Source organism: Canis aureus, chromosome X (genome assembly GCF_053574225.1).
Source record: "Canis aureus isolate CA01 chromosome X, VMU_Caureus_v.1.0, whole genome shotgun sequence".
Lineage (NCBI taxonomy): Eukaryota > Metazoa > Chordata > Mammalia > Carnivora > Canidae > Canis > Canis aureus.
In genome coordinates, this window is record NC_135649.1 from 32,014,041 (window position 1) to 32,040,905 (window position 26,865).

A 26,865-nucleotide genomic window follows, 5' to 3' on the forward strand; every position below is an offset into this window, starting at 1 on the left:
TGAATAAATAAATAAAATCTTAAAAAAAATTAAAGTCCGTAGAATTAATGTTCATATGTTATTTTATTTAAAAACAGTAGAAAATAGGGCGCCTGAGTGGCTCAGTCAGTTAAGCCTCCGCCTCCAGCTCAGGTCATGATCCCAGGATCCTGGGATTGGGGCATGGGATTGAGTCCCGAGGGGAGCCCCTGCTCAACTGGGAGTCTGTTTCTCCCTCTCTCTCTGACCATCCCTCCCTCTCTTTCTCTCTTTTAAATAAAAAAGATAAAAACAGTATAAAATGAATAGAATAAATATTAGCCATGTATTGCTGAGCTGCCTTATGATGGGACTCGTCTACAGGGCTGGACAAGTAGGGGCACATTAGCGGAGATGAATTTCTGGGGAATAAATAAGCAGTTTTCTCTGGGCCACAGACTTAACTGTGGTGTATCAGGCTCAAGTTATTAACAAAGAATTTGTGCCCTCTAAGTTAACTGGTCAAAATAGGGCTTAGACATCATAGCTCATCACCAGTTTTGATAGATGCTCCTTATTTTGTTTGAGATTAGAGAGAAAAAAATTATGGGGGCGCCTGGGTGGCTTAAGCCTCTGCCTCCAGCTCAGGTCATGATCTCAGGGTCCTGGGATGGAGCCCACCTTGGGCTGCTTCTCCCTCTCCCCTCGCCCCCTTGTGCTCCTGCCTGCGCTCTCTGAAATAAAAATCTTTAAAAAAATGCGTGTGGGGGTGGGTATGCTCCTACACACAGCGCCATACAAACACATATATAGAGAGAGTTACACTAACTTTTGTTATTCACACGGCCGCTGTGGCCTATCGCCCTTCCCTTCAGGTATTTCAATTGAACGCTGCAGAAAGGACAAGCTCCGCAGTCCGGGTTAGATGTGAGCAGCCTCACTCAGGACCGGAAGGATGAGTGGACCCGGTTGCCCCACGACCTCTTTATACCGCTACACCCATCACAGTCCCGTGGGTAGGACTACCTAGGTCGGGGGAAGGGATTTGCCGACGTACCCGGAACTGTTTCCAAGGTTTCCCCAGGTTAGGGTGGCGGCGCCACGGCGGGTCTGGGGACCTAAACCAACCGAGATCTCCCGAGGCTCGCGAGAGCGCCCGCTTCTCTAGCGGCTTAGGGGACCCAGTGCCTGTGATGGCTCCAGTGTCGGGTTCCCGCAGCCCAGAGAGGGAGGCCTCGGGCTCCGGGTCGAAGCGTCGCAGCTCGTCAAAGAGCCCTAAGCCCAGCAGATCCGCCCGCTCCCCGCGGGGCCGCCGCTCGCGCTCGAGCTCTCGCTCGCACTCCTGCTCTCGCTCTGGGGACCGGAATGGTCTCAGCCATCAGCTGGGTGGCTTCAGCCAAGGGTCCCGAAACCAGTCCTACCGATCCCGCTCCCGATCCCGCTCCCGGGAGCGGCCCTCTGCGCCGCGGGGCAACCCCTTCTTTTCTGCCTCCTCGACTGCGTATTATGGCGGCTACTCGCGTCCCTACGGAAGTGACAAGCCGTGGCCTAGCCTTCTGGACAAGGAGAGGGAGGAGAGCCTGCGGCAGAAGTGAGTGTGACGGGCACGCCTTCTCTTGCAGGAGCCCACCCGACTTCCGTGTCTGTCTCACCGTTCATCCCCCTTCAGACTATTCGGTTTTCACTCTCTGCCTCGCGCCGCTTTCAGCCCCACCCCTTTCCCTGTCAACGCCCCCCCCCCCCACTTTCTATCCCTTCAGCCCCTCCCGCCTTCCCTGTCAACGCCGTTTTCAGCCCTTTTCTATCCCTTTGGTCCTACTCCCCCGCCCCCCGCAAGTTCTTCCCACCCTTTTCTGTCCCGTCGGACCCACCCCCCTACAAGACCTTTTCTCCCCTTTTCTATGCCTTCAGTCCCTCCCATGCCTTTTCCCACCTTTTTCTATCCCTTCTGTCCCCCTCAATGCCTTTTTCAACCCTTTTCTATGCCTTCGACCCCACTTCTCCCCCAACCTCTTCCCACCTTTTTCTATCCCTTCAGTCCGCCCCCTGCCCCCCCGCAATGCCTTTTCTAGCTATTTCTATCCCTTTGGACCCACTCCTTCCCAACCTGTTCCCACCTTTTTCTACCACTACCAGTCCCCCCATAACCTTTTTCCCCCTTTTCTATCCCTTCATTCCCCAACCACAACACCCTTTCCCCCCTCCTTTTCTAGCTCTTCAGTTCCCCCCATACCTATTTCAAACCTTTTCTATCTCTTTGGTCCCACTCCCCCTGCAACCTCTTCCCATCCTTTTTTCTATCCCTTCATTCCGCCCCAACACCTTTTCCCCCCCTTTTCTATCCCGTCAGTTCCCCCCCGCCGCCAATTCCTTTTTCAACACTTCTCTATGTGTTCAGTCACACTCGCCCTCCAACCTCTACCCATCCTTTTCTACCCCTTCAGTCCCCCCCATAACCTCTTTTTCTCCCTTTTCTATCTCTTCAGTCACTTTCCACAGCACCTTTTCCTCCCTTTTCAATCCCTTCATTCTCCACCACAAAACGTTTCCCCCCTTTTCTATCCCTTCAATCCCCCCAATGCCTTTTTCCACGCTTTTGTATCCCTTTGGTCCCACTCCCCCTTCAACCTTTCCCACCCTTTTCTATCCCCTTCAGTCCCCTTCCAGTGTCTTTTTCCACATGTTTCTATGCCCTCAGTCCCTCTCCCCAACTAACTTCTTCCCACTCATTGCTATCCCTGTAATCCCACCCCTCCACAACACCTTTTTCTGCACTTTTCTGTCCTTCAGTCCCCCTCCAATGTCTTTTTCCACTGTTTTCTATGCCTTCGGTCCCTCCCCTCCCACTCTTTGCTATCCCTTCAGTACCTCCCAACACCTTTTCTTCCCTTTGCTATCTATCCCTTCTGTCACCCGCCAATGTCTTTTTCCATGCTTTTCTATGCCTTCAGTGCCTCTCCCCCCTCAACCTCTTCCCCCCTCCACTTTTCTGTCCCTTTTAGTCCCCCTTTTACCCACTTTTCTAACCCTTTTACTCCCCCCAGTGCTTTTTTCCATTTTCCAATGCATTCCAAAAATGCATGTTTTCTATCCTTTTGGTCACACTCCCTCTTTTTTTTTTAATAATAAATTTATTTTTTATTGGTGTTCAATTTGCCAACATACAGAATAACACCCAGTGCTCATCCCGTCAAGTGCCCCCCTCAGTGCTCGCCACCCAGTCACCCCCACCCCCTGCCCTCCTCCCCTTCCACCACCCCTAGTTCATTTCCCAGAGTTAGGAGTCTTCCATGTTCTGTCTCCCTTTCTGATATTTCCTACCCATTTCTTCTCCCTTCCCCTCTATTCCCTTTCACTATTATTTATATTCCCCAAATGAATGAGGCCATATAATGTTTGTCCTTCTCCGATTGACTTATTTCACTCAGCATAATACCCTCCAGTTCCATCCACGTTGAAGCAAATGGTGGGTATTTGTCGTTTCTAATGGCTGAGTAATATTCCATTGTATACATAAACCACATCTTCTTTATCCATTCATCTTTCGATGGACACCGAGGCTCCTTCCACAGTTTGGCTGTTGTGGACATTGCTGCTAGAAACATCGGGGTGCAGGTGTCCCGGCATTTCATTGCATCTGTATCTTTGGGGTAAATCCCCAGCAGTGCAATTGCTGGGTCGTAGGGCAGGTCTATTTTTAACTCTTTGAGGAACCTCCACACAATTTTCCAGAGTAGCTGCACCATTTCACATTCCCACCAACAGTGCAAGAGGGTTCCCTTTTCTCCGCATCCTCTCCAACATTTGGTCACACTCCCTCTTAACCTCTTCCCACCCTTTTCTGTCGCTTCAGTCTTCCCCCAACACCCTTTTCCATCCCTTCAGTCCCCCTCAATGTCTCTTTCCACCCTCTTCTGTGTCATTGGACCCACTCTCCCACCAGTCTCTTCCCACCCTTTTCTATCCCTTCAGTCCCCCTAATGCCTTTTTCCACCCTTTTCTATACCTGTAGTCCCACTCTACCCCCCAACCTCTTCCCACTCTTTTTTATCCCTAAGTCCCTCCTACAACACCTTTCTCTTTTTTCAATCCCCTCAGTCCCCCCAATCCCTTTTTCTACTCTTTTCAATCCCTTCAGCCCCCCAACACTTTTTCCCCGTTTTCTATCCTTCAGTCCCCCCAGTGCCTTTTGCAACCCCTTTCTATGCCTTTGGTCATACCCTCCGCCCCCAGTCTCTTCCCACGCTTTTCTCTCCCTTCCTTCCCCTCACACACCTTTTTCCCTCTTTTCTCTCCTTTCAGCCTCCCCCAATCCTTCCCCCCCTTTTTTATCCCTTCAGTTCCCCTCAGTGCCTTTTCCACCCTTTTCTATGCCTTTAGTCCCCACTTGCCTTTTTCCATCCCATTCCATCCCTTCAGTCTCCCTCAATACCTTTTCTGCCTTTTCTATCCCTTAAGTCCCTCTCCCAATGCCTTTTCCTACCCTTTTCTATCCCTTAGTTTCCACTCCTCCTCCGCAACCTTTTCCCAGTCTTTTCTACCCCTTCAGTCTCCACCCCACAACCTCTTGTTCCTCCTTTTCTCCTCCTTCAGTCCCACCCCCCTGCCTGCAGTGCCTTTTTCAACCCTTTTCCATCCCATAGGTCCCCTCCACACACAATGCCTTTTTCCACCCCTCTCGTCCCTTGGGTTTTCCCTCCTCCTCCTCTTCCTCGAGTGGCTTCATAGGGAGCACCCTGGTGTCTCACTGCTTTCTTCTGCCTTCTGGCTTTTAGGGGTTCTCTTCTGAACCTCACACCTATGAGAATTACAGTACTTGCTTGGTTGTGTCATTATTTTTTGTAAGCATGTTTTTATTTCACACTAGAGACTGAGCTCCTGGAAAAGAAGAGACGTATTTTAATTGATCACAAAATTAGCAGAGCCTAGCACTTTGTAGGCGAACAACCGTTGCTTGTTGGATGATCAGACAGGCTTGAGGTAACAGGTTTTGTAAGTGGAAATGTTTCCTACCAAGTTTGGAAGGCTTGAGATTAAAAGTTTAAATTGGTTATTAAAAAAAAAGTTTAAATTGGAGGGGAGAAAAACTTCTGAGACAAGATGGTTCAGTGGAGCAAAAGTGATCTGCTAAACTGTTGATTAAGCTACATTGAAAAAGGTCTTGTTAAATGGTCTCAGCTTGACCATGAAAAATGAGGTCAGTGTGAGATCAGGTGTCCTCTCATGAGTTTTGGAGTGGAAAAGTGGATAGTTTAAGAAGGATTGAAAGGAAATGGATTATAATTATTGCTGTGTAAGTCATAATATCTACAGCTTATTAAGTGTCCTGTCAGGGACTGTATAAGTGCTTTTGTGTTCTCTATGTTAAAAATGAAATTTAAGAATATCACAAGCTTTGAGAGGTGCAATAAGATTCCAACAGCTCAGAGATGTCTCCATAAATCTTTTTCTTTCAGGAATGGGAAATAATAAAGCATAGCGAGCAATGAAGAGGACAGGCTCCAGAATCAGACTGCCTGAATTTGAAGCCTTGCTTTGCTGCCTGTTAGTTGTGTGACCTTGAGCAAGTTTCTTAACTTCTCCCGAGCTTTATTTCTTAACCATTTAAAAAGGGATAAAATTAGTGTCAAGGCTTTTAGAGTTGTAATGATTTAGTTCCTGGAACATAATAAATAGTCCTTGAGTGTAAGCTGTTAGGCCTTCCTGAATGGAAGCAGAAACAAGAAAAACAGAACTGAGTTAGGTTGGAGACCTACCTCTCCAAATTAAATTTTTCATATGTTACTCAAAAAGCAACCAGTTTCCTATTGGACAATCCTCACCAAAAAATGTTGGAACTTTTTGGATGAAATTTGCATTTGTACATCCAGAAGATGAGTTACAGATAAAGCTGGGGGTAGCAGGGATGAGAACTTGACTGTTCTTATAGCCTGTCATACTTCCACCTGTATATATATTCCAAATTGAGTTATAAGTATGACCCTTTTAGGCTTTTCTTTAAGGGGGAAACCTGAGTCTAACTCTGCATGATTATAATACCTTTTCTCCTGAATAAAGAAGTAAAAAATAGTATATTCAAACAATCATACCAATTTATTTTGTAAGAGTTTGTTTTAACAAATGGAATCACAAGCAGGTAAACTTTAAGGAATTGAGCCTTTGTTTTTTGTATTTTATGAGCAAAATTTTTAAAAATGTCACAAACATAAGAAAAATTTTCACATCCTTCAAGAGTACATAGAGGATATAGTCCTTTTCCAAAAAGGAACTAAAGGAACTAAAGGGAAAATGGAGAAAACGAACCCCGTATCTCATTGAGAACAATTTTTGTCAAATAAAACTTTTCTTTCATTTTCAGAGCTCTCTTTATTTTCTATTTCTAATGGTTCATTTTTATTTTATTCCTGAGTTTCTGAAAATGGGTTGACTAAACCAAAAGTAGAGGCTGCTCTTTATTCTCATAATTGTGTGTAAACAAAGAAGTTATTTCCAAATATAAAACTGTTTGTGCCACATATTTCAGAAGACAAAATGAGCAATTAGGAACTATGTTATGCGTAAGGCAGAGGAGATGCACTTGACAAGCCTTTTAGTCTGGATTTCTCGCCCGGCCTCTCAGGCTGCCTATAGTCTGTACTATTTGGTAGTACTATCAAAGAACATCAGATTATAATGAGTATACTTAATTTATTAATTTAAGTTTTAAAATATAAAGGGAAAACAGGACTTAACTAGACTCCTTTGAATTGATTATATATTTAGGAGACAATTTAGTTATGGAATTCTAATTTATATGCCTGTATCTTCTAGGAGATTAAGTGAGAGAGAAAGGATTGGAGAATTGGGAGCTCCTGAAGTATGGGGACTTTCTCCAAAGAATCCAGAACCAGAGTAAGTGATTAAAAAATACACTTTAAAAATGTAACATTTGCTTAAATTCAGAGACAATTGTCAAAATTTTTGTTAAGTGAAGAACTTTTTAAGTATAGCTCATGTTTTTTTTCTCCTTTTTGTGATTTATGATATTCTACCCCTTAAAATTTTTAAACATTGAACATACCTAATGATGAAAACATGTTGCTAGGGATGCCTGGGTGACTCAGCAGTTGAGCTTCTGCCTTCAGCTCAGGGCATGATCCTGTAGTCCCGGGATCGAGTCCCGCATCGGGCTCCCTGCATGGAGCCTGCTTCTCCCCTATGTCTCTGTCTGTGCATCTCTCTCTCTCTCTCTCTGTCTCATGAATAAATAAATAAAATCTTTTTTTAAAAAATGTTGCAAAATAAATAAATAAAAAAATAAAATGTTGCTAATGGATTTTAACATAGTTTTCTTTTTAAATTATAGTTCATGGGATGCTAATTTCCTATTCATAGAAGGGTGCAGTATTAAGACAAATACATTTATATTATTTTGAATTATTTTTCTCAACATAATAGATTGCATATCACATGTTAGCCTTACAAACGGATTTTTTTTTGATGTATGATTGACAAACAACATGGATGGTAGATAGAGTCTTTAGGGTTTCTATATATATTATTTGCAAATAGTGACAGTTTTACTTCTTCTTTACCAATTTTACTACTTCTTTACCTTTTATGTTTCTTGTCTTGTGGCTAGGCCTTCAGTATTATGTTGAATAAAAGTGGCGAGAGTGGTCATCCTTGTCTTGTTCCTGATTTTAGGATGAAGCTTTCAGCTTTTTACTGTTGAGTGTGAGGTTAGCTATGGGTTTGTCGTATCTGGCCTTTCTTAAGTTGAGGTATGTTTTCTCTATATTCACTTTGTATCTTATTTGAATGTTGAATTTTGTCAAATGCTGTTTCTGCATCTATTGAGATTATCATAGAATTTTTATTCCTTTATTTTGTTAATGTGGTATATTAACACAACACACAAAAAATGTTTAAATTCCTTTAATAAATTCCTTTAGGGGCAGCCCGGGTGGCTCAGCGGTTTAGCGCCGCCTTCAGCCAAGGGCCTGATCCTGGAGACCCAGGATCGAGTCCTGCGTCGGGCTCCCTGCATGGAGCCTGCTTCTCCCTCTGCCTGTGTCTCTGCCTCTCTCTCTCTCTCATTCTCTCTTTCCCTCTCTCCCTCTCATGACTAAATAAAATCTTTAAAAAATAAAAATAATAAATTCCTTTAAATGTGTTAATGTTGATTGATTTGTGGATATTGAATTATCCTTGCATTTCTGAAATAATTTCTAATTGAGTATGGTATATGATCTTTTCAATGTATAAAATTTGGTTTGCTAATATTTTTTGTTGCAGATTTTTGCATATACATATATCAGGGATATTGGCTTGTAATTTTTTTTTATTTGTGGTGTCTGGTTTTAGTATCAGGATAATGCTGTCCTCAGAGAGTGAGTTTGTTCTTCAATTTTTTTAAATAATAAATTTATTTTTTATTGGTGTTCAATTTGCCAACATACAGAATAACACCCAGTGCTCATCCCGTCAAGTGCCCCCCTCAGTGCCCGTCACCCATTCACTCCCACCCCCTGCCCTCCTCCCCTTCCACCACCCCTAGTTCATTTCCCAGAGTTAGGAGTCTTTATGTTCTATCTCCCTTTCTGATATTTACTACCCATTTCTTCTCCCTTCCCTTCTATTCCCTTTCACTATTATTTATAGTGAATGAGAACATATAATGTTTGTCCTTCTCCAATTGACAATTCACGTTGAAGCAAATGGTGGGTATTTGTCATTTCTAATGGCTGAGTAATATTCCATTGTATACATAAACCACATCTTCTTTATCCATTCATCTTTCGATGGACACCCAGGCTCCTTCCACAGTTTGGCTATTGTGGACATTGCTGCTAGAAGCATCGGGGTGCAGGTGTCCCTGCGTTTCATTACATCTGTATCTTTGGGGTAAATCCCCAGCAGTGCAATTGCTGGGTCGTAGGGCAGGTCTATTTTTAACTCTTTGAGGAACCTCCACACAGTTTTCCAAAGTGGCTGCACCATTTCACATTCCCACCAACAGTGCAAGAGGGTTCCCTTTTCTCCGCATCCTCTCCAACATTTGTGGTTTCCTGCCTTGTTAATTTTCGCCATTCTCACTGGTGTGAGGTGGTATCTCATTGTGGTTTTGATTTGTATTTCCCTGATGGCAAGTGATGCAGAGCATTTTCTCATGTGCGTGTTGGCCATGTCTATGTCTTCCTCTGTGAGATTTCTGTTCATGTCTTTTTCCCATTTCATGATTGGATTGTTTGTTTCTTTGGTGTTGAGTTTAATAAGTTCTTTATAGATCTTGGAAACTAGCCCTTTATCTGATACGTCATTTGCAAATATCTTCTCCCATTCTGTAGGTTGTCTTTTAGTTTTATGGACTGTGTCCTTTGCTGTGCAAAAGCTTCTTATCTTGATGAAGTCCCAGTAGTTCATTTTTGCTTTTGTTTCTTTTGCCTTCGTGGATGTATCTTGCAAGAAGTTACTGTGGCCGAGTTCAAAAAGGGTGTTGCCTGTGTTCTCCTCTAGGATTTTGATGGAATCTTGTCTCACATTTAGATCTTTCATCCATTTTGAGTTTATCTTGGTGTATGGTGCAAGAGAGTGGTCTAGTTTCATTCTTCTGCATGTGGATGTCCAATTTTCCCAGCACCATTTATTGAAGAGACTTTCTTCCAGTGGATAGTCTTTCCACCTTTGTCGAATATTAGTTGACCATAGAGTTGAGGGTCCACTTCTGGGTTCTCTATTCTGTTCCATTGATCTATGTGTCTGTTTTTGTGCCAGTACCACACTGTCCTGATGACCACAGCTTTGTAGTACAACCTGAAATCTGGCGTTGTGATGCCCCCAGCTATGGTTTTATTTTTTTAAAATTCCCCTGGCTATTTGGGATCTTTTCTGATTCCACACAAATCTTAAAATAATTTGTTCTAACTCTCTGAAGAAAGTCCATGGTATTTTGATAGGGATTGCATTAAACGTGTAAATTGCCCTGGGTAACATTGACATTTTCACAATATTAATTCTTCCAGTCGATGAGCATGGAATATTTTTCCATCTCTTTGTGTCTTCCTCAATTTCTTTCAGAAGTGTTCTGTAGTTTTTAGGGTATAGATCCTTTACCTCTTTGGTTAGGTTTATTCCTAGGTATCTTATGCTTCTGGGTGCAATTGTAAATGGGATTGACTCCTTAATTTCTCTTTCTTCAGTCTCATTGTTAGTGTATAGAAATGCCACTGACTTCTGGGCATTGATTTTGTATCCAGCCACGCTGCCAAATTGCTGTATGAGTTCTAGCAATCTTGGGGTGGAGGCTTTTGGGTTTTCTATATAGAGTATCATGTCATCGGCAAAGAGGGAGAGTTTGACTTCTTTGCCAATTTGAATGCCTTTAATGTCTTTTTGTTGTCTGATGGCTGAGGCTAGGACTTCCTATACTATGTTGAATAGCAGTGGTGAGAGTGGACATCCCTGTCTTGTTCCTGATCTTAGGGGAAAGGCTCCCAGTGCTTCCCCACTGAGAATTATATTTGCTGTGGGCTTTTCGTAGATGGCTTTTAAGATGTCGAGGAAAGTTCCCTCTATCCCTACACTCTGAAGAGTTTTGATCAGGAATGGATGCTGTATTTTGTCAAATGCTTTCTCTGCATCTAATGAGAGGATCATATGGTTCTTGGTTTTTCTCTTGTTGATATGATGAATCACATTGATTGTTTTACGAGTGTTGAACCAGCCTTATGTCCCGGGAATAAACCCTAGTTGGTCATGGTGAATAATTTTCTTAATGTACTGTTGGATCCTATTGGCTAGTATCTTGTTGAGAATTTTTGCATCCATGTTCATCAGGGATATTGGTCTATAATTCTTTTTGGTGGGGTCTTTGTCTGGTTTTGGAATTAAGGTGATGCTAGCCTCATAGAACGAATTTGGAAGTACTCCATCTCTTTCTATCTTTCTGAACAGCTTTAGTAGAATAGGTATGGTTTCTTCTTTAAACGTTTGAAAGAATTCCCCTGGGAAGCCATCTGGCCCTGGACTTTTGTGTCTTGGGAGGTTTTTGATGACTGCTTCAATTTGCTCCCGGGTTATCGGCCTGTTCAGGTTTTCTATTTCTTCCTGTTCCAGTTTTGGTAGTTTGTGGCTCTCCAGAAATGCGTCCATTTCTTCTAGATTGCCTAATTTATTGGAGTATAGCTGTTCATAATATGTTCTTAAAATCATTTGTATTTCCTTGGTGTTGGTAGTGATCTCTCCTTTCTCATTCATGATTTTGTTAATTTGAGTCTTCTCTCTCTTCTTTTTAATAAGGTTGGCTAATGGTTTATCTATCTTATTAATTCTTTCAAAGAACCAATTCCTGGTTTTATTGGTCTGTTCCACAGTTCTTCTGGTCTCCATTTCATTGAGTTCTGCTCGAATCTTTATTAACTCTCTTCTTCTGCTGGGTGTAGGATCTATTTGCTGTTTTTTCTCTAGCTCCTTTAGGTGTAAGGTTAGCTTTTGTATTTGAGTTCTTTCCAGTTTTTGAATGGATGCTTGTATTGCGATCTATTTCCCCCTCAGGACTGCTTTTGCTGCATCCTAAAGATTTTGAATGGTTGTATCTTCATTCTCATTAGTTTCCATGAATCTTTTTAATTCTTCCTTAATTTCCTGGTTGACCCTTTCATCTTTTAGCAGGATGTTCCTTAACCTCCATGTGTTTGAAGTCCTTCCAAACTTCTTGTTGTGATTTAGTTCTAATTTCAGGGCATTATGGTCTGAGAGTATGCAGGGGACGATCCCAATCTTTTGGTATCGGTTCAGACCCGATTTGTGACCCAGTATGTGGTCTATTCTGGAGAAAGTTCCATGTGCACTTGAGAAGAATGTGTATGCAGTTGAGTTTGGATGTAAAGTTCTGTAAATATCTGTGAAATCCATCTGGTCCAGTGTATCATTTAAAGCTCTTGTTTCTTTAGAGATGTTGTGTTTAGAAGACCTATCGAGTGTAGAAAGCACTAGATTGAAGTCACCAAGTATAAGTGTATTATTATCTAAGTATGTCTTTACTTTGGTTATTAATTGATTGATATATTTGGCAGCTCCCACATTCGGGGCATATATATTGAGGATTGTTAAGTCCTCTTGTTGGATAGATCCCCTAAGTATGATATAGTGTCCCTCTTCATCTCTCACTACAGTCTTCAGGGTAAATTTTAGTTTATCTGATATAAGGATGGCTACCCCTGCTTTCTTTTCAGGACCATTTTGAATGGTAAATGGTTCTCCAACCTTTTATTTTCAGGCTGTACGTGTCCTTATGTCTAAAATGAGTCTCTTGTAGACAGCAAATAGATGGGTCCTGCTTTTTTATCTAGTCTGAAACCCTGCGCCTTTTGATGGGGTCATTAAGCCCGTTCACGTTCAGAGTTACCATTGAAAGGTATGAGTTTAGTGTCATCATGATATCTATTCAGTCCTTGTTTTTGTGGATTGTTCTACTGGACTTCTTCTTAAAGGGGAATTTTAAGAGTCTCCCTTAAAATTTCTTGCGGAGCTGGTTTGGAGGTCACATATTCTTTCAGTTACTGCCTGTCTTGGAAGCTTCCATTCTGAATGAGAACCTTGCTGGATAAAGTATTCTTGGTTGCATGTTTTTCTCATTTAGGACCCTGAATATGTCCTTCCAGCCCTTTCTGGCCTGCCAGGTCTCTGTGGAGAGGTCTGCTGTTACCCTAATACTCCTCCCCATAAAATTCAGGGATTTCTTGTCTCTTGCTGCTTTAAGGATCTTCTCTTTATCTTTGGAATTTGCAAGCTTAACTATTAAATGTTGAGGTGTTGAACAGTTTTTATTGATTTTAGGGGAGGATCTCTCTATTTCCTGGATCTGAATGCCTGTTTCCCTTCCCAGATTAGGAAAGTTTTCAGCTACGATTTCTTCAAATACATATTCTGGACCTCTGTCCCTTTTGGCGCTCTCGGGAACCCCAATTAAACGTAGATTTTTCTTCCTCAGGCTGTCATTTATTTCCCTTAATCTATCCTCATAGTCTTTTAATTGTTTGTCTCTTTTTTCCTCAGTTTCCTCTTTGCCATCAACTTGTCTTCTAGGTCACTCACTCGTTCTTCCACCTCTTTAACCCTCTTCGTTAGGACTTCTAGTTTGGATTGCATCTCATTCAATTGATTTTTAATTTCTGCCTGATTAGATCTAAATTCTGCAGTCATGAAGTCTCTTGAGTCCTTTATGCTTTTTTCTAGAGCCACCAGTAGCTTTATAATAGTGCTTCTGAATTGGCTTTCTGACATTGAATTGTAATCCAAATTTTGTAACTTGACTGTTTCTGATTCTTTCTTTTGAGGTGAGGTTTTCCTTCTAGTCATTTTGCTCAGTGCAGAGTGGCCAAAAACAAGTTGTATTGGGAAAAGGAGAAAAAGAGAGGAGAGAAAGAAGGAAAGAAAAGAGAAAAAGAAAAAAGGAAGAAAAAAAGAAAGAGGGGGGAAAAAAGGTGGGGGAAGCAAAGAGAAATCAAAAAGCAAAAAAAAAAAAAACATGGAGGAGTATCTTCTGATTCTGTATAGTTTAAGTCCCTTGACTTCCCCTGGAACTTGTCCGTCTCGCTGGTCTTCTGGGGGAGGGGCCTGTTGTGCTGATTTTCAGGTGTTAGCACTTGGGGGAGCTGCTCTGCCCCCTGCCTGGTGCAGGGCTCAGTGGGGGTTGTTTACCCCGTGAGGCCCCAGGAGGAACAACCCCAGTGGCGTCGGCCAGCTCTGGAAACCTGGATTCAGCTCCCGCAGTAACTATGGTCTGCAGGGGCCTGGATGCTCCAGGGGCGGGGCCACTGATCTGATCAGCTTGGGGCAGGAGCGTCCTTGCTGTCCTGGGCCCTCCCGGCCTCTGCCTGTCCCGGGGGGAGGCCGGATCCTGGGCTGTGGCCCCGGCGCCCTGTGCTCCTGGGCCTGCGCTGTTGGGTTTGTTAGATTTGCGCTCCCCGGGGGGCAGCCCCCTCTCTGTGGAGCCGCCGCCCGAGCCCCTCCAAGCTCTCCAAGCTGCTCCCTGGTCCAGCCGTGCACGCTGCAGCCCTTTAGGGAGCTCGGCGCGCTCTCCCCAGGACGCAGTGTCCCAGGGAGCCTGAGGGCATCCCCACCTTCCTGGGGTCCTGCTGTAACTCCCTGCAAGCGCCTTTCCGCCCGGGAAGATTGGTGCAGCTCCTGCTTCTCCGAGAAGGAGCTCTCCTGTCCTGGGGGTACTCACCCTGGCCTTAGCCCGGCTCCTAGCGGGGCCCCTCCCCCTTGGATGCCTTTTGTTTCTTTATTTCTTTTTTCCCCTGTCTTCCTACCTTGATAGAAGTGCGAACTTAGCATTCCAGCTGTTCTCTCTTTAAATCTCAGGCCCGTTCTTCAATTTTTAAAAAATATTTTATTTATTTATTTATGAGAGACACAGAGAGAGGGAGAAGCAGGCTCCATGTAGGGAGTCCAACGCAGGACTCTATCCCAGGACTCCAGGATCACACCCTGAGCTGAAGGCAGACACCCAACCGCTAAGCCACCCAGGCGTCCCGTCTTTCTTCAATTTTTTGGAATTGTTTAAGAAGTATAGGTCTTAACTCATTAAATATTTGGTAGAATCTACCTGTAGAGCCATCTAGTCCTGGAGTTTCTTTTGTTGGGAATTTTTTGATTACTGATTCAATTTCATTAGTAGTAATCAGTCTGTATTGTAATCTTCCTGACTTGGATGATTGTTGTTTCTAGGAATTTTATTTCTTCTGGAATGTTCCATTTGTTGTCAGTTGTTCTTAGTAGTCTCTTAAGATTTTTTTCTATTTCTATAGTATTGGTTGTAACTTATCCTCTTTCATTTCTGATTTTATTTATATGAGCACTCTTTTTCTTGATGAATCTGGCCAAAGGTTTTATCAATTTTACCTTTTCAAAGAACCAACTCTTAGTTTCATTGATCTATTGTCTTTTTAGTCTCTTTTTCATTTATTTTTCACTCTGATCTTTACTCTTTTCTTCTTTCTACAAACCTAGGGCTTTGTTCCTTTTCTAGTTCCTTTAGATATAAGATTAGATTGTTTATTGGAGATTTTTTCTTGGTTCTTGAGTTAAGTCTGTATAAAAACTTCCCTCTTAGAATTTCTTTTGCTGCATTTCATAGATTTTGTGTTGTGTTTCCATTTTCATTTGTCTCAAGGTATTTTTAAATTTCTTCTCTGATTTCTTCATTGACCCATTGTTTGTTTATTTATTTTTAAAGATTTATTTATTTGAGAGAGAGTATACAAGCGAGAGGGGTAGAGGGAGAGAGAACCTCAAGCAAACTCCACACTGAGCACAGAGCGTGATGTGGGGTTCCATCTCACGACCCTGAGATCACGATCTGAGTTGAAACCAGGGGTCAGACCCTTAACCAACTGTGCCATCCAGGCACCCTGACCCATTGGTTGTTTAATTCCATGTTGTTTTTCCTTTACATGTTTGTGTTTTTCCAGTTCTTATAATTGATTTCTAGTTTCCTACTGTTGTGGTCTAGAAAGGTGCTTGACATGATTTCAGTCTTCTTAAATTTATCAAGACTTGTTTTGTGGCCTAACAAGGGATCAGTCCTGGAGCATATTCCATATGCACTTGAAAAGAATGTGTATTCTGCTGCTTTTGGATAGAATGTTCTGTATATAACTGTTAAGTCCATCTGGTCGAATGTATTGCTCAAGACCACTGCTTCCTTACTGATTTTCTGTCTGAATGATCTATCCACCCATGTAAGTGAGACTCCATACAGGGAGCCTCCTACTATTATTTTTTTGAAGATTTTACTTATTTATTCATGAGAAACGCAGAGAGAGGCAGAGACATAGGCAAAGAGAGAAGCAGGCTCCCCGCAAGGAGTCCAATGTGGGACTCGATCCCGGAACCCCAGGATCACACCCTGAGCCGAAGGCAGACGCTCAACCACTGAGCCACTCAGGCGTCCCCCCTAGTATTATTGTATTACTGTCAATTTCTTCCTTTATGTCTGTTAATACTTGGTTTATGTATTAAGGTGCTCCTATGTTGGGTGCATAGATATTTCCAAGTGTAATATTGTTTTGTTTTTTAAGATTTTATTTATTTATTCATGAGAGACACAGAGAGACAGAGACACAGGCAGAGGGTGAAGCAGGCTCCCTGCGGGGAGCCTGATGTGGGACTCGATCCCAGGACCCCAGGGTCATGACCTGAGCCAAAGGCAGACACTCAACCACTGAGCCACCCAGGTGCCCCCCAAGTGTCCTATCCTCTTATTGGATTGGTCCCTTTATCATATGTAATATCCTTAGTGTCTTGTTACATGCTTTGTCTGATGTAAGTATTGTTACCCCAGCTTTTTGTTTGTTTTCATTTGCATGGAATATCTTTTTTTTCCATCCCTTCAGTTTCAGTCTCTATGTGTCTTTAGATCTGAAGTGAGTCTCTTGTAGGCAGTATATAGATGAGTCTGGTTTTTTGTTCTTGGGGTTTTTTTTTTTTAAATATGTATGTATGTACAAGAGAGCAAGAGAGAGCACAAGCAGAGAGAGAGTCTGAGGCAGAGGGAGAAACAGACATGGGGCTCGATCCCAGGACCTTGGGATCATCACCTGAGGCAAAGGCAGAGGTTTAACTGACTGAGCCACCCAGGCACCCCTCGTTTTTAAAATCTATTCATCTACTGTGTGTGCTTTGATTGGAGCACTTAGTAAGTTTACATTTAAAGAATTATTGAGGGCAGCCGGGTGGCTTAGCAGTTTAGTGCCACCTTCGGCCTGGGGCGTGATCCTGGAGACCCAGGGTTGAGTCCCACATTGGGCTCCCTGCATGGAGCCTGCTTCTCCCTCTGCCTGTGTCTCTGCCTCTCTCTCTGTGTCCTTCGTGAATAAATAAATAAAATCTTAAAAAATAAACAATTATTGATAAAAAATAATTATTGATAGGTATGGACTTGCTGCCATTTTGTTAATTTTTTTTCTGATTGTTTTTGTCGTTCTGTGTTCCTTTTCCTCTCTTGCTCTCTTCCCTTGAGATTTGATGATTTTCTTTAGTGTTATATTTGTATTCTTTTTTTATAAAATATTTTAGTTATTTATTCAACAGAGAGAACATAAGCAAGGGGAGAGGGAGAAGTAGGATCCCTGCTGAGCAGGGAGCTTGATGCAGGGTTTGATCCCAGGACCCCGGGATCATGACCTGAGCTGAAGGCAGATGCTTAACTGACTAAGCCACCCTGGCACTCCTGTATTCTTTTATTTTTTGTTTATCTATTATAGGTATTTGGTCGGTAGTTACCATGAGGTTCATATATAACATTCTGGGTATATAGCAATCTATTTTAAGTTAATGCTCACTTAAGTTCAAATGCATCTAAAAGCACTATATTCCCCCCACGTTTTATGTTTTTGACATCATATTTTATATCTTACTATTTTATGTTTCCATTGACTAATTATTGTAGGTCTAACTGATTTTACTACTTTTGTCTTTAAAACTTCATACTAGCTATGTAGGTGGCTGATTCCCCTACCTTTACTATATGCTTCCTTTACCAATGAGACTTTTCCTTTCATAATTTTCTTCCTTTTTTTATAAAGATTTTATTATTAAGTAATCTCTACACCCAACATGGAGCATGAACTCAGAACCCCAAGATTAAGAGTCACATGCTCCACCAACTGAGCCAGCCAGGCTCCTCTTCTTTCATAATTTTCTTACTCATAGTTATGGTTTTTCTTTTCTACTTAAAGAAATCCCTTTAACATTTCTTGTAAGGCTGGTTTGGTATTAATGAGCTCCTTTAGCTTTTGCTTTTTTTTTAGAAACTCCTTATTTCTTCTTCACTTCTGAGTGATAACCTTGTTGGGTAGAGTAATCTTGGTTGTAAGTTTTTTCATTTTATCAATTTGAATATATCATGCCATTCTCTTCTGACCTATGAAGTTTCTGCTGAAAAACCAGCTTATCTACTTAGGGTTCCTTGGTATGTAACTAGTTGTTTTTCTTTTGCTGCTTTTAAGATTCTCTCTTTATCTCTGTCAACACTTTGTAATGTGTCTTGATCTCTTTTGGTTCATCTAATTTGCGGGTGTTTGCTTTCTGGACTTGGATGTCTCTCTCCTTCCCCATAGGGAAGTTTTCAGCTATTACTCTTTTTTTTTTTTTTTTTTTTTTTTGCTATTACTTCTTCCAATAAGTTTTCTGTCCTTTTCTCTCTCTTCTCCTTCTGGGACCCCCTGTAGTGTGAATATTAGCATACTTGATGTTACCCCAGAGGTCTCTTAAACTTAACCTCACTTTATTCAGTTCTTTTTCTTTTTGCTGTTCGGATTAGGTAGTTTCTATTACCCTGTATTTCAGATTATTAATCCATTCTTCTACATCCTGTTATCTTCTGTTGATGCCCTATATTTTTCATCTCAGTTATTGTGTTCTTTGTTTCTGATTGATTTAAAAAGTATTTTCTGGGATGCCTGGGTGGCTCAGCGGTTTAGTGCCTGGCTTTAGCCCAGGGCATGATCCTGGAGTCCCAGGATCAAGTCCCACATCGGGCTCCCCGCATGGAGCCTGTTTCTCCCTCTGCCTGTGTCTCTCTCTCTCTCTCTGTCTGTATCTCTCATGAATAAATAAAATCTTCAGAAAAAGTATTTTCTGTCTCTTTGTTGAAGTTCTTACTGTGTTCATCCATTCTTCTTTTGAGTTCAGTGAGAATCTTTATGACCATTACTTTGAACTCTTTATCTGGTAGATCTTAGTTTCATTTAGTTCTTTTTCTGAGGTTTTGTCTTGTTCTTTCACTTGGAACACATTGTCTCCTCATTTTGCCTCACAGTGTTTGTTTCTGTGTTTTAGATAGATCAGCTATTGTCCCAGTGTTGGAGGAGTGGCTTTATGCTGCAGGTGTCTGGGGCTCAGTAGTACAAACCTCCCTGGTCTCCCAAGCCAGGTACCCCATGAGTGTCTCCTTTGTAAGCTGTGTGCTCCCTCTTGTTGTGGCTGGTCATGGTTGGTGCCAACTCACTGATATGTAGGGCTGTTTCCTGGTGCAGCTGTCTGTTAGGCCTGGCTGTGACTATTATGGGTATGCTGGTGAGTGCGGCAGGCTTCTGGCCCATCTGATTGACAGGCCTGTTTTCAGCTGATGTGGATATTCTGGTATGTGGGGTTGGCCCTTGGTACAGCTGGCTATAAGGCCTGGTTGCGACAGCTGCATTAGCACTATTGAGTAGGGCAGGCTTTCAGTGCAGCTCGCTGCAAGGTCCAGCTGCAACTGATGCAGACATTCTAGTGTATAGGACTGGGCCTCCAGGGCAGGAGCACATGGGCAAGGGGTGCTGGTGCTGGCTGAGGATGCTGGCTGGGTGGGTAGGGAGCTGCTAGAGAGGAGTGTCAGGCCAGGGTGAGCAGTTCAGGTGAGGGCAGTTTGCTTGGGCTGTGCACATAATGCTAGCACGGTAGATGAGAATGTCAGAAATACTGCCCACCAGTGCTGGACCAGCTAGATGTAAGGGAAGTAAAAAAAAAAAAAATGCCTGCCAATGCTTCTTTCCCTGGAGAATGTTCAGACAGATCTCTGCTCCTCCACACACATCCTTAACTTAGTCTCCTTGGATCTCCTTCATCTCTAACCCAGGTACTTTTCAAACTAATGCCTCTGCATTGGTGTGCCCTTTTAGGAGAGAAGTCTTTATTTCCTACTACCCTCTGGCTCTCCCAGACATAAACCCCACTTTTTTTCAATGCCAGACATCATGGGTGCTCGTCTTTTTGGTGCATGTCCCTCAGGCTGTGGAAGCTGATGTGGAATGCAGATCTCTTATTTCTCAATGAGGGCCTCCACGGTTATGATATCCCTTCTGCTTTTGGTCTCCATGCCAAGGGGGTGGGTCCTGACCAGACTGTCTCTGCCTCTCCTACCCTTCTCAGTGTGGCTTTTTCTTTATATCCTTAGTTACATGTGATCTGTTCTGCTAGTCTTCATTTCATTCTCAGAGATAGTTGTTCTATATGTAGTTGTAGATTATGGTGTGTCTATGGAAGGAAGTGAGCTCAGGATTTTCCTACTCCACTATGTTGATATCCTCTCCTATACTACATTTTCTTCATCTATTCATCTCTCCATATACACTTGGGTTGTTTCCATGTTTGGCTATCGTAAATAAATAATGTTGCAATGAGCATGGGAGAGCATATATCTTTTAAGTTAGTGTTTTTGTTTTTTGGGGGGATAAATACCCAGAAGTGGAATTGCTGGATCATATGGTAGTTATATTTTTTGTTGTTGTTGTTGTTTTTTTATTTTTATTTATTTATGATAGGCACACAGTGAGAGAGAGAGAGGCAGAGACACAGGCAGAGGGAGAAGCAGGCTCCATGCACCGGGAGCCTGACGTGGGATTTGATCCTGGGTCTCCAGGATCGAGCCCTGGGCCAAAGGCAGGCGCCAAACCGCTGCGCCACCCAGGGATCCCGGTAGTTATATTTTTAATTTTTAAGGAACCTCCATACTGTTGTCCATAGTGCCTATACCAATTTACATTCCTACCTACAGTGTGCTAGGGTTCCCTTTCCTCTACATCTTCACCAACACTTGTTATTTCTTCTCTTTTCAAGACTAGCCATTCTAACAGGTGAGGTGATATCTCTTTTTTATTTTGACTTATACAATCAGGGGGTGATTAGTGATGTTGAGCATTTTTTTTCATATACCTGTTAGCCATTTATAGGTCTTTGGAAAATGTCTATTTAGATCCTCTACCTTTTTTTTTTTTTTTTTTGAGAGAGAGAGAGAGCGAGTCAGAGCATGCTTGTGCAGGGGCTGGGGTGAAGAAGGGCAGAGGGGGAGAGAACCTTTTTTTAAAGATTTTATTTATTTATTCATGAGAAGCAGAGACAGGGGGAGAAGCAGGCTCCTCGAGGGGAGCCCGATGCAAGACTTGATCCCAGGACCCTGGATCATCCTGAGCTGAAGGCAGATGTTCAACCGCTGAGCCACCCAGGCGTCCCGGGAGAGAGAATCTTTTTTTTTTTTTCTGGGAGAGAGAATCTTAAGCAGGCTTCATACTCAGCAGGGAGCTCAAAGCAGAGCTCCATCTCACAACTCTGAGATCGTGACCTGAGCTGAAATCAAGAGTCAGACGCTGAACTGACTGAGCCACCCAGGCACCCCTATTACCTTTGTTTTTAATGGGAAATCTAAAAACCATTGCCACAACCGATGTTAGGGTGCTTGCTCCATCTGTTTTCTTCTATGTGTTTTTTGTTTTCAGGTCTTTAATTCATTTTGAGTTATTTTGATATAAGATAGTGGTTCAGTTCTGTACTTTTGCAGGTGGCTGTCCAGTTTTCCCAGCATCGTTTATTAAAGAGGCTGTCCAGGCAGCCTGGGTGGCTCAGCAGTTTAGCACCACCTTTGGCCCAAGGTGTGATCCTGGAGACCTGGGATCGTAGTCCCCATGTTGGGCTCCCTGCATGGAGCCTGCTTCTCTCCCTCTGCCTGTGTCTTTGCCTCTCTCTCTCTCTCTCTGTATGTGTCTCTCATGAATAAATAAATAAAATCTTTTAAAAAAGAGAGGCTGTCCTTATTCACTGTATATTCTTTACTCCATTGCCATAGGTTAATTGCCCATGTATGCATAGGTTTATTTTGGGGTTCTCTATCTGTTCCCAAAGGGATTTTTAAAAAATGAATATACCAATACAATTTTGTTTATTTTCTGGGTTTTTAAAAATATTTTATTTTTTAATTTATTTTAAAAATATTTATTTGACAGAGAGAGAGGAGTGCACAAGTAGGCAGGGTGGCAGAGAGAGGTAGAAGCAGGCTCCCTGCTGAACAGAGAGCCCAATGCGGGGCTTGATCCCAGGACCCTACGATCATGACCTGAGTTGAAGTCAGACGCTTAACCGACTAAGCCACTCTGGTGCCCCAAGATTATATTTTTAAGTACTCTTTATACCTAGCATGGGTCTCAGACTTAAAACCCCAAGATCAAGAGTCTCATGCTCCACCAACTGAGCCAGCCAGATGCCCCTAGTTAGTTTTCTTGTGTTAAATAGTATCTGAAGGCCTAATTCATTTTTTTTCCTTTGGTGCTATTCATAAGGTTCTTCTTCCCTCTCCTCTGTTGCTGAGTCTTCTTTGAGTTGAAACAATGTGCTTGACAGGTATACTTGGGATTTGTTATAGTGATAGCATTATTATTTGAAACTTGTTCCTATAGGTACCTTCAAATATGATCAAAGAATCTGAACTGAAAAAATGAGCTGGGAGGAATCTTAACAAATAATTTTCTAGGCAATACCTAAATTATTCCAAATGTAATTTTCAGATTAAAAGATTATATGATATGAAAATTCCTCTTCTAAGCTATTTTTTTGTAAAGATGTATTTATTTTAAGAGAAAGAACAAGTGAGGGGAAGGGGCAGAGGGAGAGGGAGCAGGCTCCCTGCTGAGCATGGAGCTGGATGTGGGGCTTGATCCCAGGACCCTGAGATCATGACCTGAGCCAAAACCAAGAGTCAGCTGCTCAACTGACTGAGCCACCCAGGGACCCCATCCTTTTTGAAACTATTATAGAATTTTAATAGTACTTCTTTTCAGAATTGTCTACAATAGAATGAAATCTTTTTATATTGTAGTGTGTTAGGTTCTTTTTGCTTTGGGGAGAAAGAATGGTTGCTGCTCTACCATATGTACTTTATACACATAGAATAAAATCATGAAATCTTCCCTCAGTCTTCCTATCTCTAGTTTTTTCCATCTTTCCTTATGGTTCCATACATTTGCCCTGTGGTTTCTTCTGAAAATACGAATCTTACATGTTGCTTTTAGTTTGAGTAGTGTTTTGTAAACTCTAAAGCATTGTACAAATGTGATTATTATGTTATTTTGAAAATGGTATACCCTCAAACTATATACCCTTACAAAGTTATTCCATTGTTTGCTTTTAATGGTTCTTGGACAATTGGTTTCATTGCTGAAATTTTTTGATTCCATATTTTTACACTCCACAGTTCATACTTTATCACTTTTCTGATTCTTACAACCATCTTATTTAAATTCAGCTCTGATGAACACACACCAGTAGAGGATGATGAGCCAAAGAAAAGCAGCACTTCAGCTTCTACTTCAGAAGGTATTTTTTAAAATACTACAGAGCTTCTTTATTGAGAAGCTGAAAAAAATGTTTATAAATAGTTGAACAATAGACTATGCTTTTACTCAAGTTGCCTGTCATCTTGTTCTTTTTCAGTATTTCAAATACAATAAAACTGATCACTGTAATACTTGCTTAGAAGTTAATTTTATGTTTGTACTTTATGTAGAAGAAAAGAAGAAGAAGAAGAAGTCTGGTCATTCGAAAGAAAGGTCCAAGAAAAGGAGAAAGAAAAAATCCTCTAAAAGAAAACACAAGAAGTATTCCGATGACAGTGACAGTGACTCTGACTCTGACACAGACTCCAGTGGTAAGAATTCCAGCATCACTTTGCAAGCCTGGCTTCCAAATTCATTTTACTTGGTAAAACTTATTTCAGAGGAAGGTTAAACACAAAAACAGTAGCCGAGAGTTGTTGAGCACTCACTGACTTTATGCCTGGCACCCTGCTCAGTGCTTGGTGTCCATTAGTGCTGTTTATTCCACATAGTAACTGCAGAACACATCTCAGAGTTAGGGAAACGGGGCACAGAGCAGATTGCAAGTACTGCACTCAGGCTCACACAGCTGAGATTCACCCCTGAGCAATGTGACTCCACATGGGTTGTGTCTGGCTGTGCAAGGCATGTGGCAGCGAACCAAGGCAGAGTTGGGCTGTGAGACTATGTGGCAGCAAAGCAAGCCATACAGGGCTCCATCAGCCCATGGAGCAGTTCTCTTGTGTCATTCTCACACTCATTGGGCACCTCTGGGCCATTTTCAAAAAAGCACACCATAAAGGACCCCCTTCAGGCTGGCATGTGATTTATGGAAGACACTCCCTGTGGAGTGGTGGCTCATAGAAAGCCACCTTTTTGTGCCTTCTGGCTGGTGATTGATAGAGGGTGCTGCCTCTGGGGACACATTACGTAAAGGTGTCTTTTCCTCTGATGTCACCTGGGTTTCCTGGCTCCTGTTGCTACTTTTCTTTCTCACTGTTGGAATGAACTTTCTTAAAGCACAAATGTGAGTATGTCTGTCTCCTACTTAAAATCCTTAAAAAAAATCCTTCAGTACTCTGTAGTTTCCAGGGTAAAGTCCAAACCCTGATTGATCCTTCTCTAATCACACATATCCTGTCACTCTTGCAGCATCCTCTGTAACCTGAGAACTATCTTCTATCTCCTCAGTATTTTGCGTTCTTTCTCTTGCTTCTGTCACTTGATACAGAGTCCATCTGTGTACAGTGCCAGTCTCTCCCTGCATGTGGCTTGGCTTACTCACTTCAATAATGGTCATGTAGTACTTTTGTAATAATACTGATTTTAAAAAGAACTAGCTTAAGGGTAGTTCTCCCTAGGCCAGCCTGATAATGAGATTTTTCTGTACACTCAGAGCACCCCATGCTTCCCTGTATCACTCTGGATTCTGTTTATCTCTTTATGTCTGCCTCCTCCATTAGACTGAGCCCCTAGAAAGCATGTCCCTGGGCCCAAACACATAGGATTTTTGCTTTCTTCATTATGAAAATACTCAAACATTAGAAAGTAAGGAAAATAATATAATACAATGTACACATATCACTTAGATTTTAAGTTTTTAGTATTTTGACATTTGCTTTAAATAGCTTTTTTTGCTGAGATATTCAAAGTAAATTAGAAATATCACACTACTACCCTAAAGATTACTATATATACCTCTAAAAAACAATGACATTTTCCTACTTACCCTATGCCATTATCTCACCCAATAAAAATAATACTCTGTATCACTGAAGACTTAGTGTGACTTTAATTTCTGTGTCCCTGGTACTGAACACATATCCAGATGAGTAGCAATAAATGTTTCAATTAATAGCTTTCTCGGGGATCCCTGGGTGGCTCAGCAGTTTAGCGCCTGCCTTCCGCCCAAGGTGTGATCCTGGAGTCCCGGGATTGAGTCACCCATGTCGGGCTTCCTGCATGGAGCCTGGTTCTCCCTCTGCCTGTGTCTCTGCCTCTCTCTCTGTATCTCTCATGAATAAATAAATATAATCTTTAAAAAATAAATTTCTCTGTAACAACTAATAGGGCAGCAATAGGATATTTATCTACTAAAAATTCTGGGGTTTTAGAGTTAAATTTTTGTTTTTAATTAAAATGTGCTTTAATTTGCAGATGAAGATACAAAAAGAAGATCAAAGAAAGCCAAGAAAAAGGAAAAGAAGAAGAAACATAGATCGTCAGTTTTCTCTTTAATTTTTATCATGGAAAAGTTAAAATATATATAAAATAAAGTAATAAATAATGATAAATAGTGTAATGAACCCCTGTGTAACCATCACCTAGCTTAATAATTTCAACCCTTGGACAATCTCCACTGCCCTCCCATTATTTGAAAACCAATCCCAGGGGATCCCTGGATGGCTCAGCGGTTTGGCGCCTGCCTTCAGCCCAGGGCGTGATCCTGGAGTCCCGGGATCGAGTCCCACATTGGGCTCCTTGCATGGAGCCTGCTTCTCCCTCTGCCTGTGTCTCTGCCTCTCTCTCTCTCTCTCTCTCTCATGAATAAATGAATAAAATCTTTAAAAAAATGAAAACCAATCCAGGTATCATTTTGTCCATAAACCAGCATGTTTCTCTAAAAGTTAGCCATTCTTTTTTAAAAAATCATAATTGTTATTGTGATCAAAAATCACAATATTGTTACTGTGCCTAAGATATTTAGGAATAATTCCTCAATTCTCAGCAGGTTTTTATATAGTTTATTTAAATCTGGATTCAAATAATGCCCATAAATTGTGATTGGTTGATACATTTCTTACATGTCTTTAAATCAGTTGGTTCCCCTTCCCTTTTTTTCTTGCAATTTATTTGTTAAACCAAATCATTTACCTATCGAGTTGCTGATTGTATTTAATTTTTTTCTTTATTTTTAAAGGTTTTTTATTTTTATTTTTTATTTTTTAAAAAGATTTATTTTTAAGTAATCTCTATACCTAGTGGGCTCAAACTCATGACCCCAAGATCAAGAGTTGCATGCTCCACTGTCTGAGCCAACCAGACACACCTGACTGTGTTTTTATGGTGTGCTTTTAACATGTTCTCTGTCTTCTCTATTTCCTATATATTGACAGTAAGGTCTAGAGAATTGATGTTCAGATTTGAGTCTTTGGCGCACATACTTCATAGGTGCTGCTGTGTACTTTGTCAGGAGCCAGATAATGTCTGGTTGTCTCTTTTTGTCATATTAATAGCCATGGATTGTCATTACTTAGATTCCTTATTTCATTAGGGATTACAAAATGGTGATAGTCTAATTCTGGCTTTCTTGCTTGCTTGCTTTTTTCTGTCTTTCTGCATTTATTAGGTAAAATAATTCTATAAGAGAAACCTACCCTCATCAACTATTTGGTTACTCTGAAGTACAGTTTATATAGGAAAGGCAGGTTAATGACTTTTTCTAAAACTTTCTTGGTTTTATGAGTTTTCAAAATAATGAGTTGGACTTTTTAAATATCATTATGAACCCAAGGATTCAAACATAGTTGATATATTTTAATCATTACACTTCAAATTATTGATGCTCAAATTGTTTTTTAAACTGATTTGTTATCTTTTTGCAATGTGAGAACCATATTTCATTGTCCCTTGAGAAATCTTTTTTATAGTGAAACATGATTTGGTTAAATAAGTTAAAAGATCTTTTAATTAGGGGTGCTTGGATGGTTCCGTCGGTTGGGTATCTGCCTTCAGCTCAGGTCATGATCCCAGGGTCCTGGAATCAAGCCCCGCATTGCTCTCCCTGCTCAAT

At 41.6% G+C, this 26,865-nt stretch overlaps 1 protein-coding gene across 1 annotated transcript in view; it reads left to right on the forward strand.

The window, feature by feature from the left end:
- Positions 1–998: 998 nt before the first annotated feature.
- NKAP (NFKB activating protein) overlaps positions 999–26,865 on the forward strand; it is a 35,013-nt gene continuing 9,146 nt past the window's right edge. The window contains exons 1-5 of the mRNA XM_077889450.1: positions 999–1,549; positions 6,769–6,849; positions 23,003–23,073; positions 23,264–23,404; positions 25,230–25,293. Of these exons, the coding sequence (XP_077745576.1) occupies positions 1,152–1,549; positions 6,769–6,849; positions 23,003–23,073; positions 23,264–23,404; positions 25,230–25,293 (755 nt within the window). The 5' untranslated portion in view covers positions 999–1,151. The remainder of the gene's footprint in view (positions 1,550–6,768; positions 6,850–23,002; positions 23,074–23,263; positions 23,405–25,229; positions 25,294–26,865) is intronic.